Consider the following 20,949-nt stretch of genomic DNA (forward strand, 5'->3'; position numbering starts at 1 on the left):
AGCACCACGTGGCAGGAGGCTCACTGACGCCGGAGCTTTGGCTTTCGGGCCCATTTGTGCCTGGACGCTCAGCAACGGCTCTGCAGGAGGCTTGTTCACAGCTTCAGCTGTTTGCTCCCTGCACATGCACATCCCTGCAGGAGCTCCCTCCTCTGCAAAGCTGGCGGATGCCTGGCTGTCACCAACACTGAGGGGATGGACAGGTTCTTTTAGGGATCCTTGGCAGAACGATGATGGCACTAAATCATGGTTACAATTAAAGCTTTATTTCTGTAACAGGATATTATGATTAGTATAGCACAGAATTTATGATTGGAACAGCACAGGATTTCTTCAAGCAGAATCAGTGTAGTATAATCTACAAGTAGTATAATACAGAATTTATAATACAACTTAACTTATGATTTATAATCACCTAAGTAATACAGAATTTATAATACAACTTAACTTATAATTTATAATCACCTGGACCCTCTGCAGATCAGGTCAAATCCTAATACACAGTTTGCCGTATCAATATAACAATCATAATCTAGACTCGAAAATCATATGAAAGAAGACGAGTCACTCACTTAATCCTCAGAGGAAGCAGAGGACGGTGGGGCATCCCTGGCCATGGGGGGTCACAGGTCCCACTGTACAGCCGTTCCCACTTAGGACTTGTAACTGCTTGATTTTATGGACAGTGCTCTGTGTGCTGTTACGCTTCCCTGTTCTGTGACACGGTCATCAACAACACCTGGCTGGCCAGGTGCCTGGGACCTTCAAGGCCAGCAAGGACAGGAGTAATCGGCCTGGCACCCAGGAACCTTGAGTCTGGCAGGGAGGGGAAGAAGAAAACTGTTTGGTTTGTCTACTTGGCTCACAGGACTTTCAGGGCCTGATAATGAGGGAACGGGAACGAATACATGACCTGCTCGGTCATAGAGAATGGCTGCTTGCCCCATAAAATGACGTTAGTTATTTTATGGGCAAACCACATTGCCAGGAGTCGGGAGCAGGGAGTACTGGTCACACTGGGTTGAGCTGGGTGGTAGCATCACTAGCAGGAGCAGTGGCAGAGACTCATGGAGAGACAGGGTGACAGGTATTTTCACTGGGAGAGGTGAGAAATAAGAAACTGAAAAAAACTGGTGCACAATCTGGAAATAAATTGTTATGGGGAGGTGGAGAAGAACACCTTGAATTTGAGAGTGTCTTGTTATTTTTCTCCTTTCCTAGTTCTTAAGGAGTTAGGACTCAGGGCATTTTTGTAGGCAAGTAAATCTCATCAAAGATGACCAACACCATCGTTGATTTCTTCTGTCAGCCCCAAGAGGTTCCAAATTTTTGGCTTGTTTGAAGCGACTTCCCTATTTTGCAAAGCCTAGCCTGAAGAAGCAGGAGAGGCAGTGTGCAAAGGGGCTCCATGAGCAGGAGATCTTTTCAGGACCCACCAGTCTGCTCCTGGCTGGTTGAGGGGTTTTTCCCTGTTCAATTCAAAAAAACAGAACCTCAGAAACTTTTGTGAAAAGTTGCATTTTTCCCTAACCTTTCCTTGCGGAATTGGCATTCAACTGATCATAGGCTCTAACAGGAGGTGTGAGAGAGCTGAACGGCCATTCAGTGTGAGGAAGGATGGGGGGGAAGGCAGAAGGAAGGAGGATGTCAGTGTTGCTGCTGTTTAGCCCGAAATGCTATGTGGGACATGCCCTTTGAGTCTCAGTTCTTGCAGATGCTCTGCTGTCTCCCGTGCTCTCACTTCTGCTGTGTCTGTGTTCCAGACCTCCTCCTCCTCCTGACGGAAGGGCTCAGGCCAGGCATGGGACTGTTGGAGGGAGCCAACAGTACCCTCACTGTGGAGAAGACAGCATTAGACGAGAAGCTGCCACAGGGCTGGCATGCCGAGGACTTTGTCACTTCTAGCCACGATCTCTCTGGGTCCCGCAGTGTTATGATGGACAGCACCAAGATCCTGGGGGTCCAGGTCGTTCTGATTGCCGCCTACTCCCTCATCATTCTGCTGGGGTTCATCGGCAACTCCTTGGTCATCTACATCATAGTGAAGTACAAGACCATGAGGACTGTCACCAACTTCTTCATAGCCAACCTGGCCCTGGCAGATCTGATGGTGGACACACTCTGTCTGCCTTTCACCCTAGTGTACACGCTGCTGGATGAGTGGAAGTTTGGAGCTGTTCTTTGTCATCTGGTCCCTTATGCTCAAGCTCTGAGTGTCCATGTGTCCACTCTCACCCTAACTGTCATTGCCCTGGATAGGTATCGGTGTATCGTTTTCCACCTGGACAGCAGGATTTCCAAGAGGCTCAGCTTCACCATCATAGCTGTCATGTGGCTAGCAGCAGCTGTCCTAGCAGGTCCTCTGGCCATCTTCAGAGAGTACCGGTACGAGGAAATCCCATCCATCAACCTCAAAATGGCTGTCTGCTCAGAAAAATGGCCTTCTGGTAATAACAGAGATGCCACTATCTACAGCCTGTCCATGCTCCTCCTGCAGTATGTTTTTCCTCTTGCAATTATTTGTTATGCCTATACCAGGATCTGGTTCAAGCTGAAAAATCATGTCAGTCCCACTTCTAGGAATGAAAACCAGTGCCGGAGGAGGAAGACAACGAAAATGCTAGTGATGGTAGTTGTGGTATTTGCAGTCTGTTGGCTCCCCTTCCACATATTCCAGCTTGCCATTGATCTTGATCTGGTTCTTATCTTCCATGAGTACAAACTCCTGTACACTGTCTTCCATGTCGGAGCCATGTGCTCTACATTTGTCAACCCCCTGCTCTACGGATGGATGAACAAGAACTACCGGAACGGCTTCCTTATGTTCTTCCGTTGCCAGAACAAGCCAGAAAGCATCCACACTGAAGGCTCAGTTAGAGGGAGGTCGTACATCTTCAGGGCCAACACCCTAAATGGGAGCATCAAACAGACTCCTGGCAATGGACCACTGCCCACAGAGGTTTAGGGATGGGACATCCACCTCCAGGACTGAGGCTGACTGAGCCCAGAGACATTCTTGGGTGAATGCCTTTTTTTTGGTGGGACATTGTGTTGCCAAAATATTATAGCTACTGCAGCCACGTAGAAATACTCCCCTGTATCTCTCAAAACAATAAATCTGGTGTATTTCTGTCTGACCAAACAAATGAATTTTTCCTTTCTCTGCGTTCAAGTTATACAAGCAGAAGCATGAAAAATCACACACAGAGGAGGTTTTCATTTACCCAGCAAAATATGCCCTTTTTGCTATTTCCATTTGCCAAAGTGTGTTGCTCAACCTTTTACCCCCTAACATATTACACATTACAAATGCAGAACCTTTATTGTGTATGCTTGTTCATCTGTACGTCTCCTACCCAAAAGCCTTAATGATCCATCTTTAGCTAATGCCTCCAGGGGGAAGGAGACCTACTCTCTTCTGCAAACATGGGTTGGTTAGTGCCATCACTCTGCAGGCCTGGGAAGGGAGCGGGCTGGTGCAGGTTGAACCTGGGCAATCCATGATCTCTTGGAAAGCGTTTGCATGAATCTGCATTTGCAGGCACAGGATGAGCTCTCGTCCTCAGAAAGCCTAGGAGGTGGCAGTGACACTACTTACCACAGTTTCCTTTACAAGTGGCTTTGGGGACACCTCATTAGCCAGGGAGCTTGAGGGCCAGTGCCCTCTATTTAGCAAGCAGGAGAGCAGGCAGAGAAGCAGACAGGAAAGGAAAGAGTTGGGGCAGCTGATCAAGAGGACTGAAGCTGAACCTAGGGGTTTGACAAAGGTGTTTTCCTCCAGACCCTAAGATGTGGCTCCTGTCATGCAATAACTTGATGGGTGCCAGCATGACCAGAGAGGCAAAACTGCGAACGACACCATTCTCCAAGGCACTCAGAGGGCTTTAAAGCTTTTCTCTTTCTGGGGTTGGAGGTAGTATGGGTCTGTACATGGCTGCTTCAGTTCAGAAGACAGATGTAACCTGCTTGCATGGTTATCACAGATGTGGTGTCCTCTGGCAGAAGAAGACATGGAGACAAAGGAAGATGTATTCTTTCATACCAAACTATATGTTCTCCTCCCTAAGGCTGTGTCAGCTGGGGAGCATATTTTTAGCTCTGCCATCAAAGGAAGCTTGATTGCTACTGTGATCTCAGCAGCTCGTCATTGGTGTTGTCTCTAAAAGTCAGTGTTCATCACATTGGAAGTAACTCCCAGATGCAGGAAAGAGACTCAACAGACCTCCTCATTAAAGATAAAAAGAAAAGAAAAAATTTGATTCGTAGGTCTTCACTGGAGCAAGGACAAGAGGTAAGAGGACTTGCAGTACTGAGTACACTAGCCTGGATCAGGCTGCTGGGCTGTCACATCTGGAGTCCTCAAGAGATGAATTGTTAATGGACTTATTTGAAAATCTGGCTCTCCTGCCTCCTCCCCAGCTTGACCTGCCTCTGGCCCTTGTTCTCCAGCTCAGCTTCTGCCACACTAGATTTTAATCTCTCTGTTTATTTCTTTCTCTGATGCCCTGCTTCATTTTCCTAAATAGCTACAAGAAAGTGGTCTCTGGTTCCTTCTCGAGAGACATCACTGCCAGGCAGGGGCTGCAGACCACACTCCACGCTTGGAGGCATGGGCATGCTGATGGCTAATAACTTCCTCAGCACCTGATTCTGCAGATCACAGCCCATTTTTCTTTTCAGGGAGCTTCAGGCTCTATGAAGATCCTGTCAGGAAGTCATTGATGTTGCAGTAAAAGGGTCATCTGCTTCCTGATAGGCCAAGACATGATGGGAGAACCAAGACACAAGTAAACCTTCCCCACATGAAGTGCCATGGTGTGACAGTGGTAGTTTGCTGTTTCATCCTGATGGAAGGAGGAGGATATTCTCCTCCACAGCACTGGTAAATTCTGTCCCTACCTCATGAACTGGTCATTTCTACAATCCATCCTCCCAAGGAACTCTCCCCATGTTTCCATCAAACTCCAAGATACAAGGAAATGTTTATGTTTCAAAAGCAGCTTAAATGAGTGGAAAGAATTCAACTATTACCAATAAACACTTCAGAAAGTGATTTAACACTCAATAATATATGTCAGAGTAAAATAACACATTCAGCAATGCAAGCCTGGAAGCCAATCACGCTGCCAGCTGAGATGGATGAGGAGCTAAATTGCTCTTCTAGGGGCCTTGCCAAAGGTTTTGTCCTGTGACACCACACATGATATCTGACTGCGAAGCAAGGCAGATAATGACATTATGAATAACTGTTTAATTTTGAGCCCAGACTTTTAAACTAAATATGGATAAATAAATAAATAGATCCCAGCTCTTCACAAATAAATACTGGCAATGGTATTTATAGGGCAGAGGGATTTTTATGCTGGAGCAAACTGGGAAAGAGAAACTATTTACTTGAAGTGTAACAGCAAAGTTCTGTTTGCTTTATTTAATATACTTGTGCAGCTTTACTGATGGATTTCTGCCTGTGAGCTTGCTGCTTTTTCCTTGCCATTTTCCTTTGCTAGTGTCCACTGCCAAACAGAACAAGAGAAGGTGGAGAGCAAGGAAGCAAAGCTTCTTACCAAAGGTTGATTTGGGCAAATAAATAGTATGTTATAGACTGTCATGACTGCATAGAAGACAGGAATAATTTGTTTCCATAAAACAGAAATCTGTTGGAGATGAAGGTTCCCCAAATATTAACACTCTGCTAAAGATGGCCTTACTGCCATGATCAGTTCCATGAAACTGAAGATGAGAAGCATTTTAAGTTTTTGAACTATTTAGAGCTCAGGATGGGGTATAAGCCTGCTCTGTTGGAGTCAAGGGCAGATCCTCTAGCAGTTACAGATATTCTTGGAGTCAAAGGCATCTTCCCACTGCCTGTTCTTTGCCAAAGGTGCATCAGTGAATGCCCGCCAAGCCAGGCTCCTCTCTGCAAAGCTGGCCCTGGTGTTACTGATGTGGGATGGAATGACTCATGTCAGTGGCACAACAGCTGATAGGGATAAGGTATTTCATCACAGAGTTAGAAACACAGTGACAAAAATGAAAATGAACAAGTGTTTCATCAAAGCTTGTTTGGAAGACAGTGTTGTTCCTGGTGACCAAACAAATTTCCTCTAGGGCTCCTCTTGTGCCATGCTGACGTCCTTCTCAAAATGCTGCTTCACTGAACTGACCTCAGGATATTTCACAGCTTTTAGGAGAGAGGTTCTGAATTCCCTGAGAAACACCCTATTTCTCATGCTAGAACACTCCTTCTGGTCACATCATACAAATCTTGTATTATAAAAAGTACCACTGAACAGTTCTTAATTGCCAAGTGACCCCTAGCAGATGATTAACTTTGAATAGACACCACAGGTGGGGATGCCTCTAATTATCCCATGCAACCATTACTCACATGCCAGACAAATACAAGAACAGCTGAGACGTGGCAACATCATCATTTAAAAACAGCAGCATCAATATCTGTTGTTCCTTGTTACAGGCTGCTCTAAGAGCTCTCAGGAGTCCCGGAGTCTCGCATCAAACTTCCAGGCTTGACAAAGCACATTGAAATTTGCAGAGGAAAGGCTGTGCTTTGGACACAGGAGGCTCTCTGAGCACTAGAAATTTTGCCTCTAAAACACTTAGTTTGCTCTGAAAATCCCTTCCCATTTGATTTCCAAAGCATATAAGTCTGTAACAAGCTAATGAGCATAAAGAGAGCAAAGGTTTGGGCTTTTTACTTCTTGTCTTAAGGCAATATATACAGCCAGCATTTAGATCAGTGCAGGGTGAGCTGGGTCCTTTGGTCAGGGCTCTGTTAGAATCAAAGACGTGACACACTCCTGTGTATGCCTGTGCTTCATCCTGCTCCTATAAAGGCCAGATCCATCCCCTCGTGGCTCTCTGCCCTGCAGTAACATGTGCCCTCTCCCATTACCCGTGGCAGCCTAAGCGAACAATGTCAAATGGCACATGTTTTATTCAATATGCCCACAAATGTATCAGCAGAAACATTGCTCTGAGCTTTTCACAAAGGCTCTGCAGGGAAATACATACTAGACCAGGAAAGAAGCAGTTCCTCTAACATATGCTAATACGAGAGGGGCTGGAGTGCCATCCTGCTGAAGGAGGTCACAGACAGCTCAGCGTTTCCCTTGATATCAGGTGTTAATCTTATCATTGTTACAGCTAACATGGTCTGAAACCAAATTAGCCTTTGTCTGGGCAGGAGCTGTGGAGTTGGCGCTTTCTTTGCATGCCTTTGTCTTTCGGCTCTGTTATTGTGTGATTTCACCAGGGTCTCTGAATGTGCTGGGTTTTAAATAAGGCCTCAGGATCAGCTAACCTGGTGAAAATCAGGAATTACTGCAATAATCCAGAAAAAATAAAGGATTCTGGGTTCATATGGGTGAGCAGAATTTGGTCCCTTGCATTTGAAAAACCAGAGCTTTGTCTTCCGTTCAGTTTTCCCTTATCTAGCTTGAGATTCTTCAAGTGCCAAAAATAATATTGCATATTACTGCCAGAACATTTATCTTCTCTTTGAGCTCATTTCAGAGAAGGGATTTGTTCAGGAGGGCCTGGGAGGGGAAGAAGGCTAGGTTTTCAAAGCTCATCGTTATCTCTAGTCTCAGTGTTTTTTAAGTTAAAAGACAAATCAGAAAAAGACAAAGTCACTTGCACACGCTGAGGGAGGTACCAATTTATCTTCAGACAACACAACCTCTATTTAATTTTCTATCCAGACACCCCAGCACCTTTTGCCGAAGTGTTGTATGTATATGGGGCTGAATGGGGTTGTGGGAGGAAAGCATTTTTCTGCTGCTAATAGCAATACCTTAGTGTCACTCATGATTTATAGCCAGCAAAGAATGCTTTTTCTGGTCTATGTTCTGCTCAGTGTAATGAGTACAGAAGGAATAGTGCGGATGCCTCATGGAGCTCACAGGAGGAGATCTTCATTAGTTCAGTCCTCTCCAGTGTGGTAGCAAAGACTGTGAACATTAGAGGAGAAACCCTTTTGTTTATAACTAGCTTATTGAAGTGCACAAGCATGGAGTTGTCACCGTGTCACTCTGCTAATGTGTCACAAACTTTCAGACATTGTTCCTCTTCAGGATGTGCAGGTAGCTCAGCTACAAGGTGCTTTTCCTTGCTGCTGCATGGAAGGAAGAAGGCAAATAGGTCACAGAACAAGATTTCAGGTTATTCAGGAGAGGATGAGCTCCTGGATGAAATTTGGAGGTTAATACGGTTCTTTATGAAACGTTGGGTAGATTGTTGGCTCTGCTGGGGATAACATCAAAAGGGGAATGAATTCTGCCATGGTGCAGGAAGAACAGAGCCTCTATCAAACTAGAGACAAGTAAGAAATAACAGCAAATCTGGATCCATCATGTCCAGTATTCTGTCTCAGATTGAGGCAATAAAAGATGACGTTTAGGGAAAGAATGCTAACTTGGCCACTTTAGTGGTCCATTCCCCTCATACTCCTAGCAGGAGCCACAACTGTTGTATTAGAGATGTTAGAGGGGACATACCTGTATAGACCATTTAGTATTCATTTCTAGACTTTTTATTTGTGATTTTGTCTAATCCCTCCCTGACTCTGACAATTCTGTCTGCTTCCACAGCCTCCTGTGGCAGCCAGTTCCAGAAGTTCACTCCCCATGGTGTAAAAAAGTACTTTCTTTTAGCTGTTAAAACCAATCCCTTACTAGTTTCAACAAATGCCCTCTGGTTCCAGTACTGTGGGAATGCTGAACAGCAGCTGAACCAGTGCTTACCCAGTGCCTTCTTCGTTTTGTAAATCTGGATGTTGTCCTCCTTCTCCAGCTTTCTCCTCTCCTAGCTCAAGTCATATCTTCTCCTAAGGCAGCTTCTTCAACCCTGATCATCTTATTTGCTCTTCTGTGGACCTCCTCTAGTTCAAAAAATATCACAATGGGCTGAATTTTGCTCGTAATTCCTGTGAAGGAGTGGGGTCTATCAGCTTTGTTCCAACCTTGCTTGAGATCAGCCATATGAGGGCTTTCAGGTATGTGTGGGGGAAGGACACCTCTTGATAAAATGTCAGGCTGCCTCTCCCTGGCTGCAGCATTGCTGTACTCTTAAAGAAATCTCATTACGCTGGTCACTGAGTCAGTTCAGTGAATCATGAAATGCATCCCCAGTTTTGCTTTTGAAGTTGAGAGCCACAAGGGCAGTCAGATCCCTACCTCACCTTGAACTCTGTATCTGACAGATTTATCCAGGGGCAAGACTGGAGTCCAAATGATCCTGATTAGTGTCCTAAATCACAGTTTCATCTGTCCATTCTACAAAACAGAAAAATGAGGAATTGTGCATTTCAGGAAAAGAGTGACGAGTTTTTGTTACTTGGCAACTGTCGCTCCCACATATTTTGGAAGAATTTGAGAACATCCTGCACCTCAGAGAAACCAACCAGCTTAGGTGAGGAGGAAGGGAACTGGCAGCAGATCCCCAAAACTTTGAGCTGGAAAGATTTCTTGGGGCTCGTGGAAGCAAAAAGTGCTTTATGCCTGCATGCTCCTCAGCTTGTCTTCTCAACGTGACTGTCTGCATCAGTTTCTGGGCTCTTCATGGTGAAATAATCCGTTGTTCTGCCATTTCTGTCGCGCAGAGGCATTTCACAGCCATCTGAATGTGCTCTAATCCACCTGCCAGCTGCAATCAGCACACAGCACGGTTGCATTCCTGTCAGCCAAGATTTGAGCACCAGAAACAAAAACCTTCAAAAGAGGAATCAGCAAGAGATCTGCATGTGAAAACTGGGCAGGGGGCAGTCAAACCTGAGGTCTTGGTGAATGTACACACAGCGATAGCAAACCCAGGCAATGAGGCCAGAGTAAAATTTGACTTGTTTCCTGCAGTGGCAGTTGACTTCAGACAGGAATTCAGACGTGATTATTAAAACAATAATTTAGGGCTTCAGTTGCTGGGAGCTAATCTCCAAGGTTGAACTCAGCAGATGGCTGTGTAAGTGGACCCCAGCTAACGCATTTATGCAGTGGTTCAGCATTTTTGGTCCAGTTTTGTTACTGACAACTTTGCTATGTGAAATCCCATTTCTTTCCTAGGTTAGATAAAAGAATCTAGTAGTTTCAAAGTGCAGATCTCAGCTCTCCGAGACAACCCTGCAGTACCCAATTAAGCAAAGCTAAGATAGCAAAACTAGCATGGCAAGAACTGATTGAAACTGTCTGTTGCTTCAAGGAGTGCAATAACACAAGATTGCTATGGTGGCAAAGATATCTTATTAAAGCATAGGGTTCCTTGCTCTTTCTAAGGTCTGCCTGGCACTGCAATCCTTTGTTCTGTGAAATTCCAATTGGCTTCATGCAAAAATCAGTGAGAGTTGGGTTGTTAATACCCAATAGTTTGTTTGGAAGCCTGGTCTTTGTAATTATGTCATTAAAAGGACTTGAGCTAATCTCACTGCAACCCAAGCAGCTAGAATAGCCTGGCAAGAACTTCTCTCTCTGAAATGCAGCTATTAAAGTACTCCTCATAGATTTCCCTGACAGCGGGGAGATGTTCTGGGGTATTTTAATCATGTACATACTATAAGAATAGTATAAGAAAAGATCATAGGAAATAAATGGAAGGGAGTTGGAACTCCTCTGGCTAAACCATTCCTGATCGCAGGGTGTCTCACCTCTTCCAAGGCTCCTGTGATGGAGATTTCATCCACTCCCTGCACAGTCTATTCCGAGCCCTTCCTAATGTCTAACCAATAAATCTCCCTTACTGCAATCTATTACTTCTTGTCTCCTGGCAGACACAGATAGTAGTTTATTACCTTCTGTACCGCATATTTAAGGGGTATTATCATGCATCTCTTCCACCCCCTCCAGACTAAACCAAGTCATTTTTTTCTGTCCTTCCTCATAGGGCTCATTTGCTGTACCTCTGTTTGTTCTTGCTGCTCTCCTCTGAACTTTCTGTGTTCAACAGCCAGTAGTTTTGCAGGTAAACAAAAGGACTGAAGGAGGTAAAAAGGTTCTGCAGAAATGTTAGGTTCTCTGAGCAATCACTCTGTATACTGGAATGCATAACTGGGAACTGCTCTTTTCCAAACACAGTGACTGCCTCTACACTATGGCAGGAGACCAGGGTCTTTGTTTCGCTGTCAGCAGAGCTATTTCCATGTTCTGACTCATCAACGGCTGTTTCTACACGGGTAAAAGCAGCAGCACTTTGCAGCACTATTCAAGCCCTCACAGGTGAAAACAACCGTGAGGCAAAAGTTTCCCTACAAGTTGCATTCGTCATGTGGAGTTTTGCACCTTGTGGGTGTTGCCTCGTGTGTGCAGCTCTGGGAATGTCCATAGCATGACCATGCATGTGACCCTGTTCTCTAGGACACAGGGACACAAGTGACAGAAGGCCACAGTCATCATGGCCAAACTTGCCTTTCCCAAGGAACCTGGTGCCTTGCAAGCACGTCCCTCTTTGAGTCAACCTCAGGACTATTTCTTGTGCTGCCTGGCAGCTTTCTGCACTCCCCATCCCCGTTGTGAGCACAGCAGTCACCTCCTTACCCCCTTTCATTTACAAACAGGCTCAGGGAAACTTCAGGCTTTGGTTGGACCTCCAGTCTTGGATCCAGTGGCACTGGTGGAAGAGGTTGCAGTCCCCAGCCCCACTGAGGTGCCTCAGCAAACAGCTCTGCCAGCAGACCAGCAACACAGGGGCAGTGCTGACTTCTCACTGTCCCTGGTATCCCCTGTTCAGGGGACCTTTAAGTGCTATTTCTTCCATTTTGACTCGAAGAACAGCACTTATATTGTACTTCCTTTATTGTGGATAGAAGTAAAATTATTTTCAGCTAGTTCTCTCTTCCAGCTTTGTTAAATCCTAGATGAGGTGGTCTTAAACTGCTGAGCCTTGCTTTCCTCTCCTGTGAAACAGGACAAGTGCAGCACCCAGAGGCTTGTAAAACATGTCATATGTGCCAGCTGAATAGCGTTACTGCAGTAAAAAGCATTTTAAGTGAACACATCTTACAATAATTATGTTTCCATCAGTTGTGTATTAAGGAGGCAGACCTTACTTGGAAAGTGCTGTTAAATACTCAGAGAAAAGCAACTTTTGAATTCTCAGGGGTAAATATTTATTCCAGACTCTCAAAAAAGTCATAATTTGTGAATCCAGGTGTGGGAGGGTTTTTAATGATGACAGTGCCTGGAATTTTTCAGCAGCATCTACTGCTTTCGATGTGGAATATGAGTATTGACTGAAGGATGACCGCAGGCTTTGCTCCACTGCTCATAAGCATTTCTGAATTGTTTGGACAAGAATGATTCTAAAGAAATACCAACATAGTTGTTTTCTGTTCCAAGGAAGTTAATTTTAAAAAGCGCCATTTTTAGCCAATTCTTATTGTTGTCTTCTGCTGTCTTGTGCTTCCCTCCTAAGATGTGCAATTGGAAGAAGGAGCTTCCTCTCCTGAAACCACTTTGGAAGATGACAAGCTCTGGGCTGCAGCACCTGTGAACAGCCTGAAGAGAAGGATGGGGCACCCTGGCTACAAAGCAAATTTACAATATTGTGTGCATACCCTGGGAATCAGCAAGACAAAAAATTAAATTTAGGAGCAGTGTGGAGGTGACCTCCTGAGACAGAATACCTATCATGGCCAGATTAGGAAGGTATAAAGCAACGTATAAAGAAACCTGCTGCCATAGCTTTTATGATCACGTCATGTCCTCACTAATCTTGTGGTCCATGTTGCATCAGTTATTAGTTGACATTTATTTCTCTTTTTTTAGCAAAATACTTTTTTTTTCCCCCCACCTGTGACCCTTTTATACAAGGGTCTCAAAGTGGCTCACGCTCCCCAAAGGTGGGAGTCTATCCTGGGAAGTGTTTGAGCTGCTCCTTGTGGAAGCGTGGATTGCAACAAATGTATTTGCAAGTAGTTCAGTGAGTCACAGAACGAGGAAAGCCGGGTTTCGTAATAGCCTTATGCCTGCTGCCTGTCTCTCTGGTGTCTAATAATGTGTCAGCTCACACAAGTGGCATTCTCTACCTGCTGTGTTCTTGCACAAAACTTTTCAAATACAACATCATGGAGACCTTGACCCCTCTGTCAAATTTTGTTGAAATTCCTCAAGTGGTTTAAAAGTTAAATGGGGCTTTCTACCCCATTGGCACTTCATGAATTTTGGAGCCATGGGGCATGAGGGTAATTGGCTTTCTAGGGAACTGAATCTTAAAGTTACCCTTCACCACAGGACATGCCAAAGGCCATCAGTTGTTATGTGAGTGTTAGCAGCCCCTTCTTCTTTTTTTCCTTAGAGGCTCTTGTGAGTGGCCCTCCCCCCCCCAGAATTTTTAACCTACTTCTCCACTATTAAAGACAAATCACAAGTCTGAGCTCTGCCTGAGACTTCTCATTAACAAGCACTAACGGGCATGGCACCAGCCGCATGGGAGCCCTGTCACATGGAAGAGCTGGGGCAGAATCTCCTTGTTCCCTCCAGTGCACTCGTTACTGTTTTGTCTCTTCAAGTTCTGTTTCAAGTCACGGGTTCCCCTTGGTTCCTTATAGGGCCATTCCACAGATGAATGGATCCTACTCTGAGGAGCTGCTTTCCGTTTCTCAGCATATATTTCCCCTTTGTTACAGTCTTCTCATCCGGTCTGGTCATGCCTCTATGTATTCTAGTATTCCTGGTACCCTGCACCGTCTTAGGAGAAATAAATGAATAATCTCCTTCCTCACGTGCACATCGTTCACCGTGCCCACTCAAAAACCAGAATGCCAGTTCTGTGGCAAAAATTCTTCAGTTATGCATTCAGATGACTGGTGATTTATAAAAGAAAGTTAAAAATGAGGTTCCTAAATGGAATTTAATATATCCTTGTTGTTGCAGTGGTTGTAACTTAGTGCAGGTTTGATGTTTTCAATCCAGAGTTGCAAGGTTATGCACTCTTTTTATCAGTCTATTTTGATTTAAAAATTCTTATCTCTATTGTACTGTAGGCATTAGGTTAGCTCAACCTGCTGTATTAATAAACTGTCTCTTGGGTGTTTTTAGCCCTTTTATAAATAGCCAGGACTTCTTGAGTTTTATGGTTAGTACAATGCTATACAGTGCTCATTCCTTCTATTCCCGTGTGATTGTGCTAATATATATGAGATAGATGCCTTTTGGCATTAACAAACAGGTGCAGCCCCTACAGTGCGACAAAGAAACGATTTTGGCTGGGACTTTCCAGCAATATATTACCAGAGGGGATCGTATAAACAAGCCAGCACTTGTTAGAAGGAAGCATGGGGATGTGACTTCATTCCTGGATATCATCCTACTTCACAGTCCACAAAACCTCTATAAGACACTGGAGCTCTGAAGGCTGGAGGCAGCTTGACTGTGTCTCTCCATGCAAACTGTGCTGCTAAGGGTCTGTTCAGGGACTCTCCAGAGTGATGAATATGCCAAGTCACTCTGAGGTATTATATGAAAAGAGACCCTGGCACTGAGTTCTGCTTGCCAAAGACTTGCAGACATTTAGAAATGCTCTGTCGTGCAAACCAAGCCAAGGCTCAAAGTTCTTTTAAGCCTTGTAATCAACAGACAACTGCTGAATGTGATAAGGCAAGGGTTTCAGCTCAAAATGGACTAGGGAACAGGGAGAGGAGAGGAGAAAGATAGTAAACAGATACCAGGTAGGAGGTGCAGATGTTAAAGCTTTGATGTTCTCCCCTCTAGTGGAAAGAGTGGAGACAAGATTAGCAGTATTGCACTCAGTAATGGTATTACCCTGTTCAAAACACCAGGAGATGCAGTTGTTCTGAATGTCACTGTAAAAACATGAATCAGGGTACTCGATTCTCCACTCAGTTGCTCTGTTTGAAACCAGATTAACATCACAGAGACCAGGATTGCACCTTTTGTATTTGACAGTTGGAGCTGCTTTTTGTATTCGAGAAAACTGCCTCCTTGCTGGGGTGGCACTTCAGTACTTGTCACAGTGCACCAGTGTGGTGTAAGCCATCTGCTACCGCTGAAGGGGAAGCTGGAGGATTTCTTTCCTAGCCATGCTACTGAAGGTCCAGCAGTGGTGCACGCTGTCAGCACCCCAGGCATACCTCAAACACGACATCAGAGAGCAAACCAGAGCCTTGTTGTTTTCATATACACGGCAGAGCAGGAGAATGAGCAAGACTCTGGAGGGATTCACATGTACTCTATGTATCCCAGACTAGCTGTACCGGTATCTGAGCTCTTTCCAATATAGCACTAAGTGATTCACATTTCTCCTGTTGTTCATTCTCCCCTTGTATCTCCAGGAGAAGATGTGAGTGCAAGGAGTGTCTTGTTCTGGTGGCTATCTCTTAAAAAAATATGTATTTAATTATCTTGCAGAAGGCAAGATTAAAAAACCAGCCTCGCTGCTTTGGGACCAGAAATTAGTGGGGTTTATCATGGCTCCCAGCTCGTGAGGGAGCTCATTTTGCAATCCCAGCTCAGCTCCAAGAAGGCTCTGCTCTCTCCCACCCAGTCAAGCTTTACCCTTTATTGCAGGCAACCAGCTGTGCTGTGCCAGGAGAGAAGCTGTTGGCTCTTGCTTTCACTCCTGGCGCTGCGCTGCCTTTTCCTGTATGTCCACACTGCAGTGAAAAGTGTGGCTGTAACTTCTGTCAACCTTTCTGAGTAAGCTTTAACCTAGCAGGGGTGAGGACGAGCACTGCTGTGACACAGTGAGGCTCAGTCTTCCTGAGGGATCTTACCCAGCTCCTTCAGAGGAGCTTGCTGCTGCAGCTACACAGCTACCAAATCCCTACCCACGCTGGCTAATTTACAGCCGCGTGCATGACATGTAGGTCTTTTGTCTGCATTGTAGACAAAGACTAGATAGTCTCAGCCAGAGAATATGAGCCAAAATCTTGACTCGAAGATTCCCTTTCCTTGCTGGCTCTGCATTTGAGAAAGAATTAAGTTACAGTGCGGGGCCACGTGGGAGTCCTGCTGTTTTGGTGACAGCTGTGGCTATGGGCAGCGGTGCTGAAAGGTGCCGTTTCACAGGGATAGGAACAGATGTTTATCTGGATCCAGTTCACCAGTCTTGGGTTGAGAATATTTTAGGGCATCACAAAAGTCGCGCATGGCTGTTCTAAACTTTCAGGGATGCAGGTGTGCATAAAGCTGTAGGATACAGTTGGAGAAAGTCTTTACAGGTTTCATTATTGTATGGTTATTCCCCGTTTGTTAACCTGGGACTGCTTTCCCCCCCCCCCCCACTGACTGAGATGGGGTTAGAATCAATGATCTGTGTCAACCAGTGAGTGACTTCAGTCGGTTGGTGATATATCAATCTTCAGGTATTCTTTTTCATCTCTTTGCACTTTAGTTTTTTCATCATTAAAATGGGGAGTGAGAAGCAGTGTTTACCTGCCTCACATCACATACCTAATTACTTCTGTTGAGCAGGTTTCACTGCTGTGGCTGGTAAACTGTCACATTAGAACTGCAACCTGAAATGGCAGGTCTTTGAGTAGCTTTTCCTTCACAAACCACATAGACCAAGTCAAGCTTGTCATACTTAACAGGCTTGGCACAAAGGACACTAATTTCATAAGGTGATGCCTTCTTAAGGGGCAGCTCCTTAATAATTAATGTATTTACCATTCAGTGAAACACACTTCTGTACTTCACAAGCTGTGAAAGGATCTGAGCAAACACACTGCTTTGGGAACAACAGAAAAACCCCAACATGGATCAAAATTATTAACATGTTCATTAAAGAAAGGAGGCAGTTATCTTGATTGATTTCAGAAAAAATGTTACACGCTACTTAACAAAACTGTAATGAAATAAAGCAATATGTCCTGTCAGAGAGAGCAGCACAGCACGAACACTGGAAAACAGTAACACTTCTGCAGCTGCAATTGGCAGGAAGGACAGAATTCACATGCCTTCTGGGGATGAGCTGTCAGGTCCGGCGCGCAGCTCTGTGCTGGATCCATCTCGTACTCTCATTTACTACCACGAAGATAATGACTCCCTCCTCTCACACAGGCGCTGCTCTTGTCAGAGCACAGAGCTGCCGTGCCGGCACGGCCAGCCTCTGTGCTGGCTGGCAGTCTTACCTGCTCTGGAAGGGGCTGCGGAGCCGCTGCACTGTCATGGACGCCTGCTTTCTGTTTTCTGCAAGGCTGATTCTTCCGCAGCTGCGTCAGGGCCTGGGCGCTGTCACGAGTGTGCCACAGAAAGACCATGCAGCACCTCAGGGCTCCACTGGTTTTCTTGCAAGCAAATAGTGAACACAACTTACCAACAGCGAGAGAAAACTCAGAATCTGTTTCTTGAGGCTCTCTGGGGGGAACTCCAGCTAAAACAGGGAAAACGACACACTATTCCTGCTGCTCCTGGGGAAAGAAAAATGTTTATTTAAAGAAAATATATTCAGGACTTTATAGAGAAAGTGTCAGACCTAGTCAAGACTCTGCCTTTAAGAGCCACCAGCACTGTATTCAACCCTCTCTAATAGACTCTTAGGTGATACGGGGCCTCGGGGAACTTTTCCTAGTCCTTTAGATAGTGGTGAGTATATTCATTAAACAGGAAGTCGTTTAGCTCGTATTTGTTTATCCTGACACAGTTTTCCAGATGGGTGCATTATCTGTATGAAGTTTGAGTGGGTTTTGGATACTTGCTGATGTACTATGCTGCTCTGTGATCAACTGGCAGCAAAGCTGGAGGTATTTCTTCCTGTGAGCTTTGAATGGTTATGCTTCAATTTCACTTTCCAAATCTGAATTAAATTAGAATTTTCAATTTCAAAAGCTATCCCTTTTCCTTTATCTGCAATAAAGAAGGAATGGGAACGCTTGTCTAGCCTTTTCTGTAGTGTTCATTATTTTACACAAATGTATCGCTAGGTTTCTCTTCTCCTTCACAAACTCTCTAGACAGTCTTTTTAACTGTGCCTCTTCTCATAGCTTTCATTATTTTCACCACCTAACATATAACACTTTTATACCTCATTTAGTAGAAAACCGTGTAGAGATCAAATTTTAGTTTAAAATATGAAGGTCACCTCTAAGCCTTGTTAACAATTTTATTGAAATAACTAGAATAGAGGAGTAATATGAATCATTGCTCCTATTTTATTGTTTAGGAAAAATGGAATAAATGTTTTGAAAATGTTTTATGTAACCTTTTTGAAAGAAACTTATTTAACTTACTGTAAAATATGTGCTAGTCTGATTACTGTTGAATAGATGTGGTTGGATGGTGACTCAGAAACCAAAGCAATTTCAAAGAAGAGGGGTGGGCTCTGTTTTAAAAACACAGAAATCCCAAGTGCTATATGTGGCTATAGCAGCCTCATGGAGAAATTCGAATTTTTATGATCCTGGAAGATTAAATGAGAGCTTGGTACAGTAACTCTCTCGGTTTAACGGCTGCTTTGTTTTGGATAAAACAAGAAGATCCCTTTTGCTGCTTAAATCAAATATATAACTTTTGGTCCCTTTTCTTGTTCAATAATTCTGTGCCGTGAGTTATGTGTTCACTAAAGACAATCTCATTTAAGAGCCAAAGTTTTGTTGTTTTGTAACCCCCCCACCCCAAAACCTGTGTATATAATTAGAAACATTGAAAATGTTAACATTTCTGAGATCCCTGATGTTTGTTCTTGCAAACAGCTCCCAAACATACCAGAATTCATCAGAAATATAACAAATCCCGTTTTGCTTTTCCACTGGTGCCATTTTAAAAATAGTAACATCTTCATTGCAACATTTCTGAGGGAAAAGGGGCTCCTTTACCCTTCTACAGACAGACAGATGCTCCTTCATTGTCTCCAGTCCTCCGGCTGCTGCTCTATCACGCTGTTGCAGTTATTATCAGCAGAAAGACCACGAACGGCGGGGTGAAATGGGAGCTATAGCAGATGTGTGCAGAGCCGCAGAGGAACTAGTTCAGTGTGTGTTTACTCTCAAAGGAAACCATAACCAGTGTAGTGTCCTAGCAAATCTCAGGGAGGTTTAAAATGACTTAGAAGGACTAACGAAAACTGTCCCAGGTGACTATAGCTGATAACAGATCCACCTGACTGCTCTTAAATCCCCTGCACACCTCCCTCACCATCGACGAGGCTCAGAGTAGGTCCCATTGGGGTTTTAAGCCCTCCACCCCACTGTGAAAACGACCCCCCAAAGTTCTTGGCAGTGTTTTCCTCCTCGCTGCTGCGCTGTCTCAATCCCGCGTAGTTTTCGTTTCAGGGGCTGGTGTCATGAAAGCCTCTTGGAAACTGGTGCTGTTTGAGGACTGACACAGGGATGATGTTAAATTGCACTCAGAAAAGACGCCTCAGCCCCACATCACTTGCATGACAACATTATGTTGAGTGAATAGGAGAAGGGATTGAGCCTTGGAAGGCTTTGCAGATGAGGGAGCTGGAGATGGATGAAACTAATAATAATCTGCTATGATTTCTCATCTATTTAGGCAGACTCTGAAGTCAGCTCTTCAAAAATGAATGCTGGTACCTGCTGTAGTTCAGTGTGCCTGGCTGTCTTTTGAACTCCTTCAAAGTGGCCCTTGTACTTTTTCAGGGAAATGCCTGAGAGAGAGGCAGGGAGATCCCTGCGTAATCTCCATCGTTACCTTTCATTTCTTCAGGTAATGATGCATACAGTGTCCTGGGGGGAGAGTGCCTTTCCCCTCCTGACACAGCAGGTCCTCCTTTGTACCTTTCCTCGGTCTTACAATACATACCGCTACATAGCAGCTTCCCCTGTTCCTCAAAATACTATTACAGCATAGTTGAAATAATTTACATGCTGTTAATATCATTTTTCCGACACAAAGCTGTATGTCCATGGAAGAGTCAAAATGCCCAATTTAGGAAAGAGTTTGAGTTTCTAACGCCATCGACAGCATGCACGCTGTGAAAAACTCCTCCATGAATGGCGAGGGAAACATGGCTGCTTTCCTTCAAGTTTTTCTCTCTTAAATTATTTTTTCAGTTGTTCATTAGTCCTGTGAAGCCAATCAGCCTTTTTTTCCCAAATATTTGGCTAGGTAATAATTCCAACAAAATTATAGCCGTTGTATATTGATCTGGATAAAATTACGGAGATTCAGGAAAGTACACGGGTTGGATGAAGCCGTGCAGCATTTGACATAGAACAGTTTGCCACCAATTATTGCACATAAACACTAGCAGAGCACATAAACAGCTGCAGGGCTTCGGGAGAATAAATAACTGGTTGCAGATTTAATACTGGCTGTCATATCACTGCTTTGTGGGGTTTATTAATGACTTACTAGACAAGAGGAGCCCTTATTCTGCTCCTCCGAGATCTGAGAAGACACGAGATAGATGTGGTTTACATTTCTCTAAAGTTAGAAGTCATGATGTAAAACACAGAAATAGACATGAATAGAAAAAAAAAGCCAAAATGTGTAATTTGAAAAACGTGTTAAAGCAATAGCTGCACAATATCCCGCTTTCCAAAAGGTTCAAAGGAAGAGGGTTACGGGTAAAGAGCCCTATAAGGGGAGAAAAAATAACTTTTGTCATGTATGGAAACTTTCATTCTTTAAAACTGAGTGAGAAATGTTGGTAAACAAATGCAGGGACCCAAAGATCCCATGAATACTTGCAGTGGTTATCACACCCAGGTCGATACCACGTTTCGTGACCGGAAGATCTCTAGGGGCTCTCGTGCCGAGCTGGCAGCACAGCGCTGGCCTTACAACCAGTGGCCGTGGAACAACCACCACCTTAGTCGAGTGGCACTGAAGCTTTCTTGGATCTTCAGCTGGATCTGAATTTTGGGTTGCCACTTCATCTGCCTCGTCCCCAGGAACGGGAAGCGGGACTGACTGCGCTTGTGGGCTGACGTTAAGGGAGTCAGGGAGCTGAGCTTCACCCCGGCACCTCCCCGCATCACGAGTGGAAGGGGCCAGGCCTGTACCGGCTGCTCCGAGG

At 44.6% G+C, this 20,949-nt stretch overlaps 1 protein-coding gene across 1 annotated transcript; it reads left to right on the plus strand.

Moving 5' to 3' along the window:
• Nucleotides 1–1,801: 1,801 nt before the first annotated feature.
• On the plus strand, nucleotides 1,802–2,965 carry LOC140656886 (neuropeptide Y receptor type 2-like). Its single transcript, XM_072873118.1, has one exon. The coding sequence runs from the start codon at nucleotides 1,802–1,804 to the stop codon at nucleotides 2,963–2,965; it is 1,164 nt and encodes a 387-aa protein (XP_072729219.1).
• The last annotated feature ends 17,984 nt before the right edge of the window (nucleotides 2,966–20,949 follow it).

This window comes from Ciconia boyciana, chromosome 9, assembly GCF_034638445.1.
Source record: "Ciconia boyciana chromosome 9, ASM3463844v1, whole genome shotgun sequence".
NCBI classification, from domain to species: Eukaryota; Metazoa; Chordata; class Aves; order Ciconiiformes; family Ciconiidae; genus Ciconia; species Ciconia boyciana.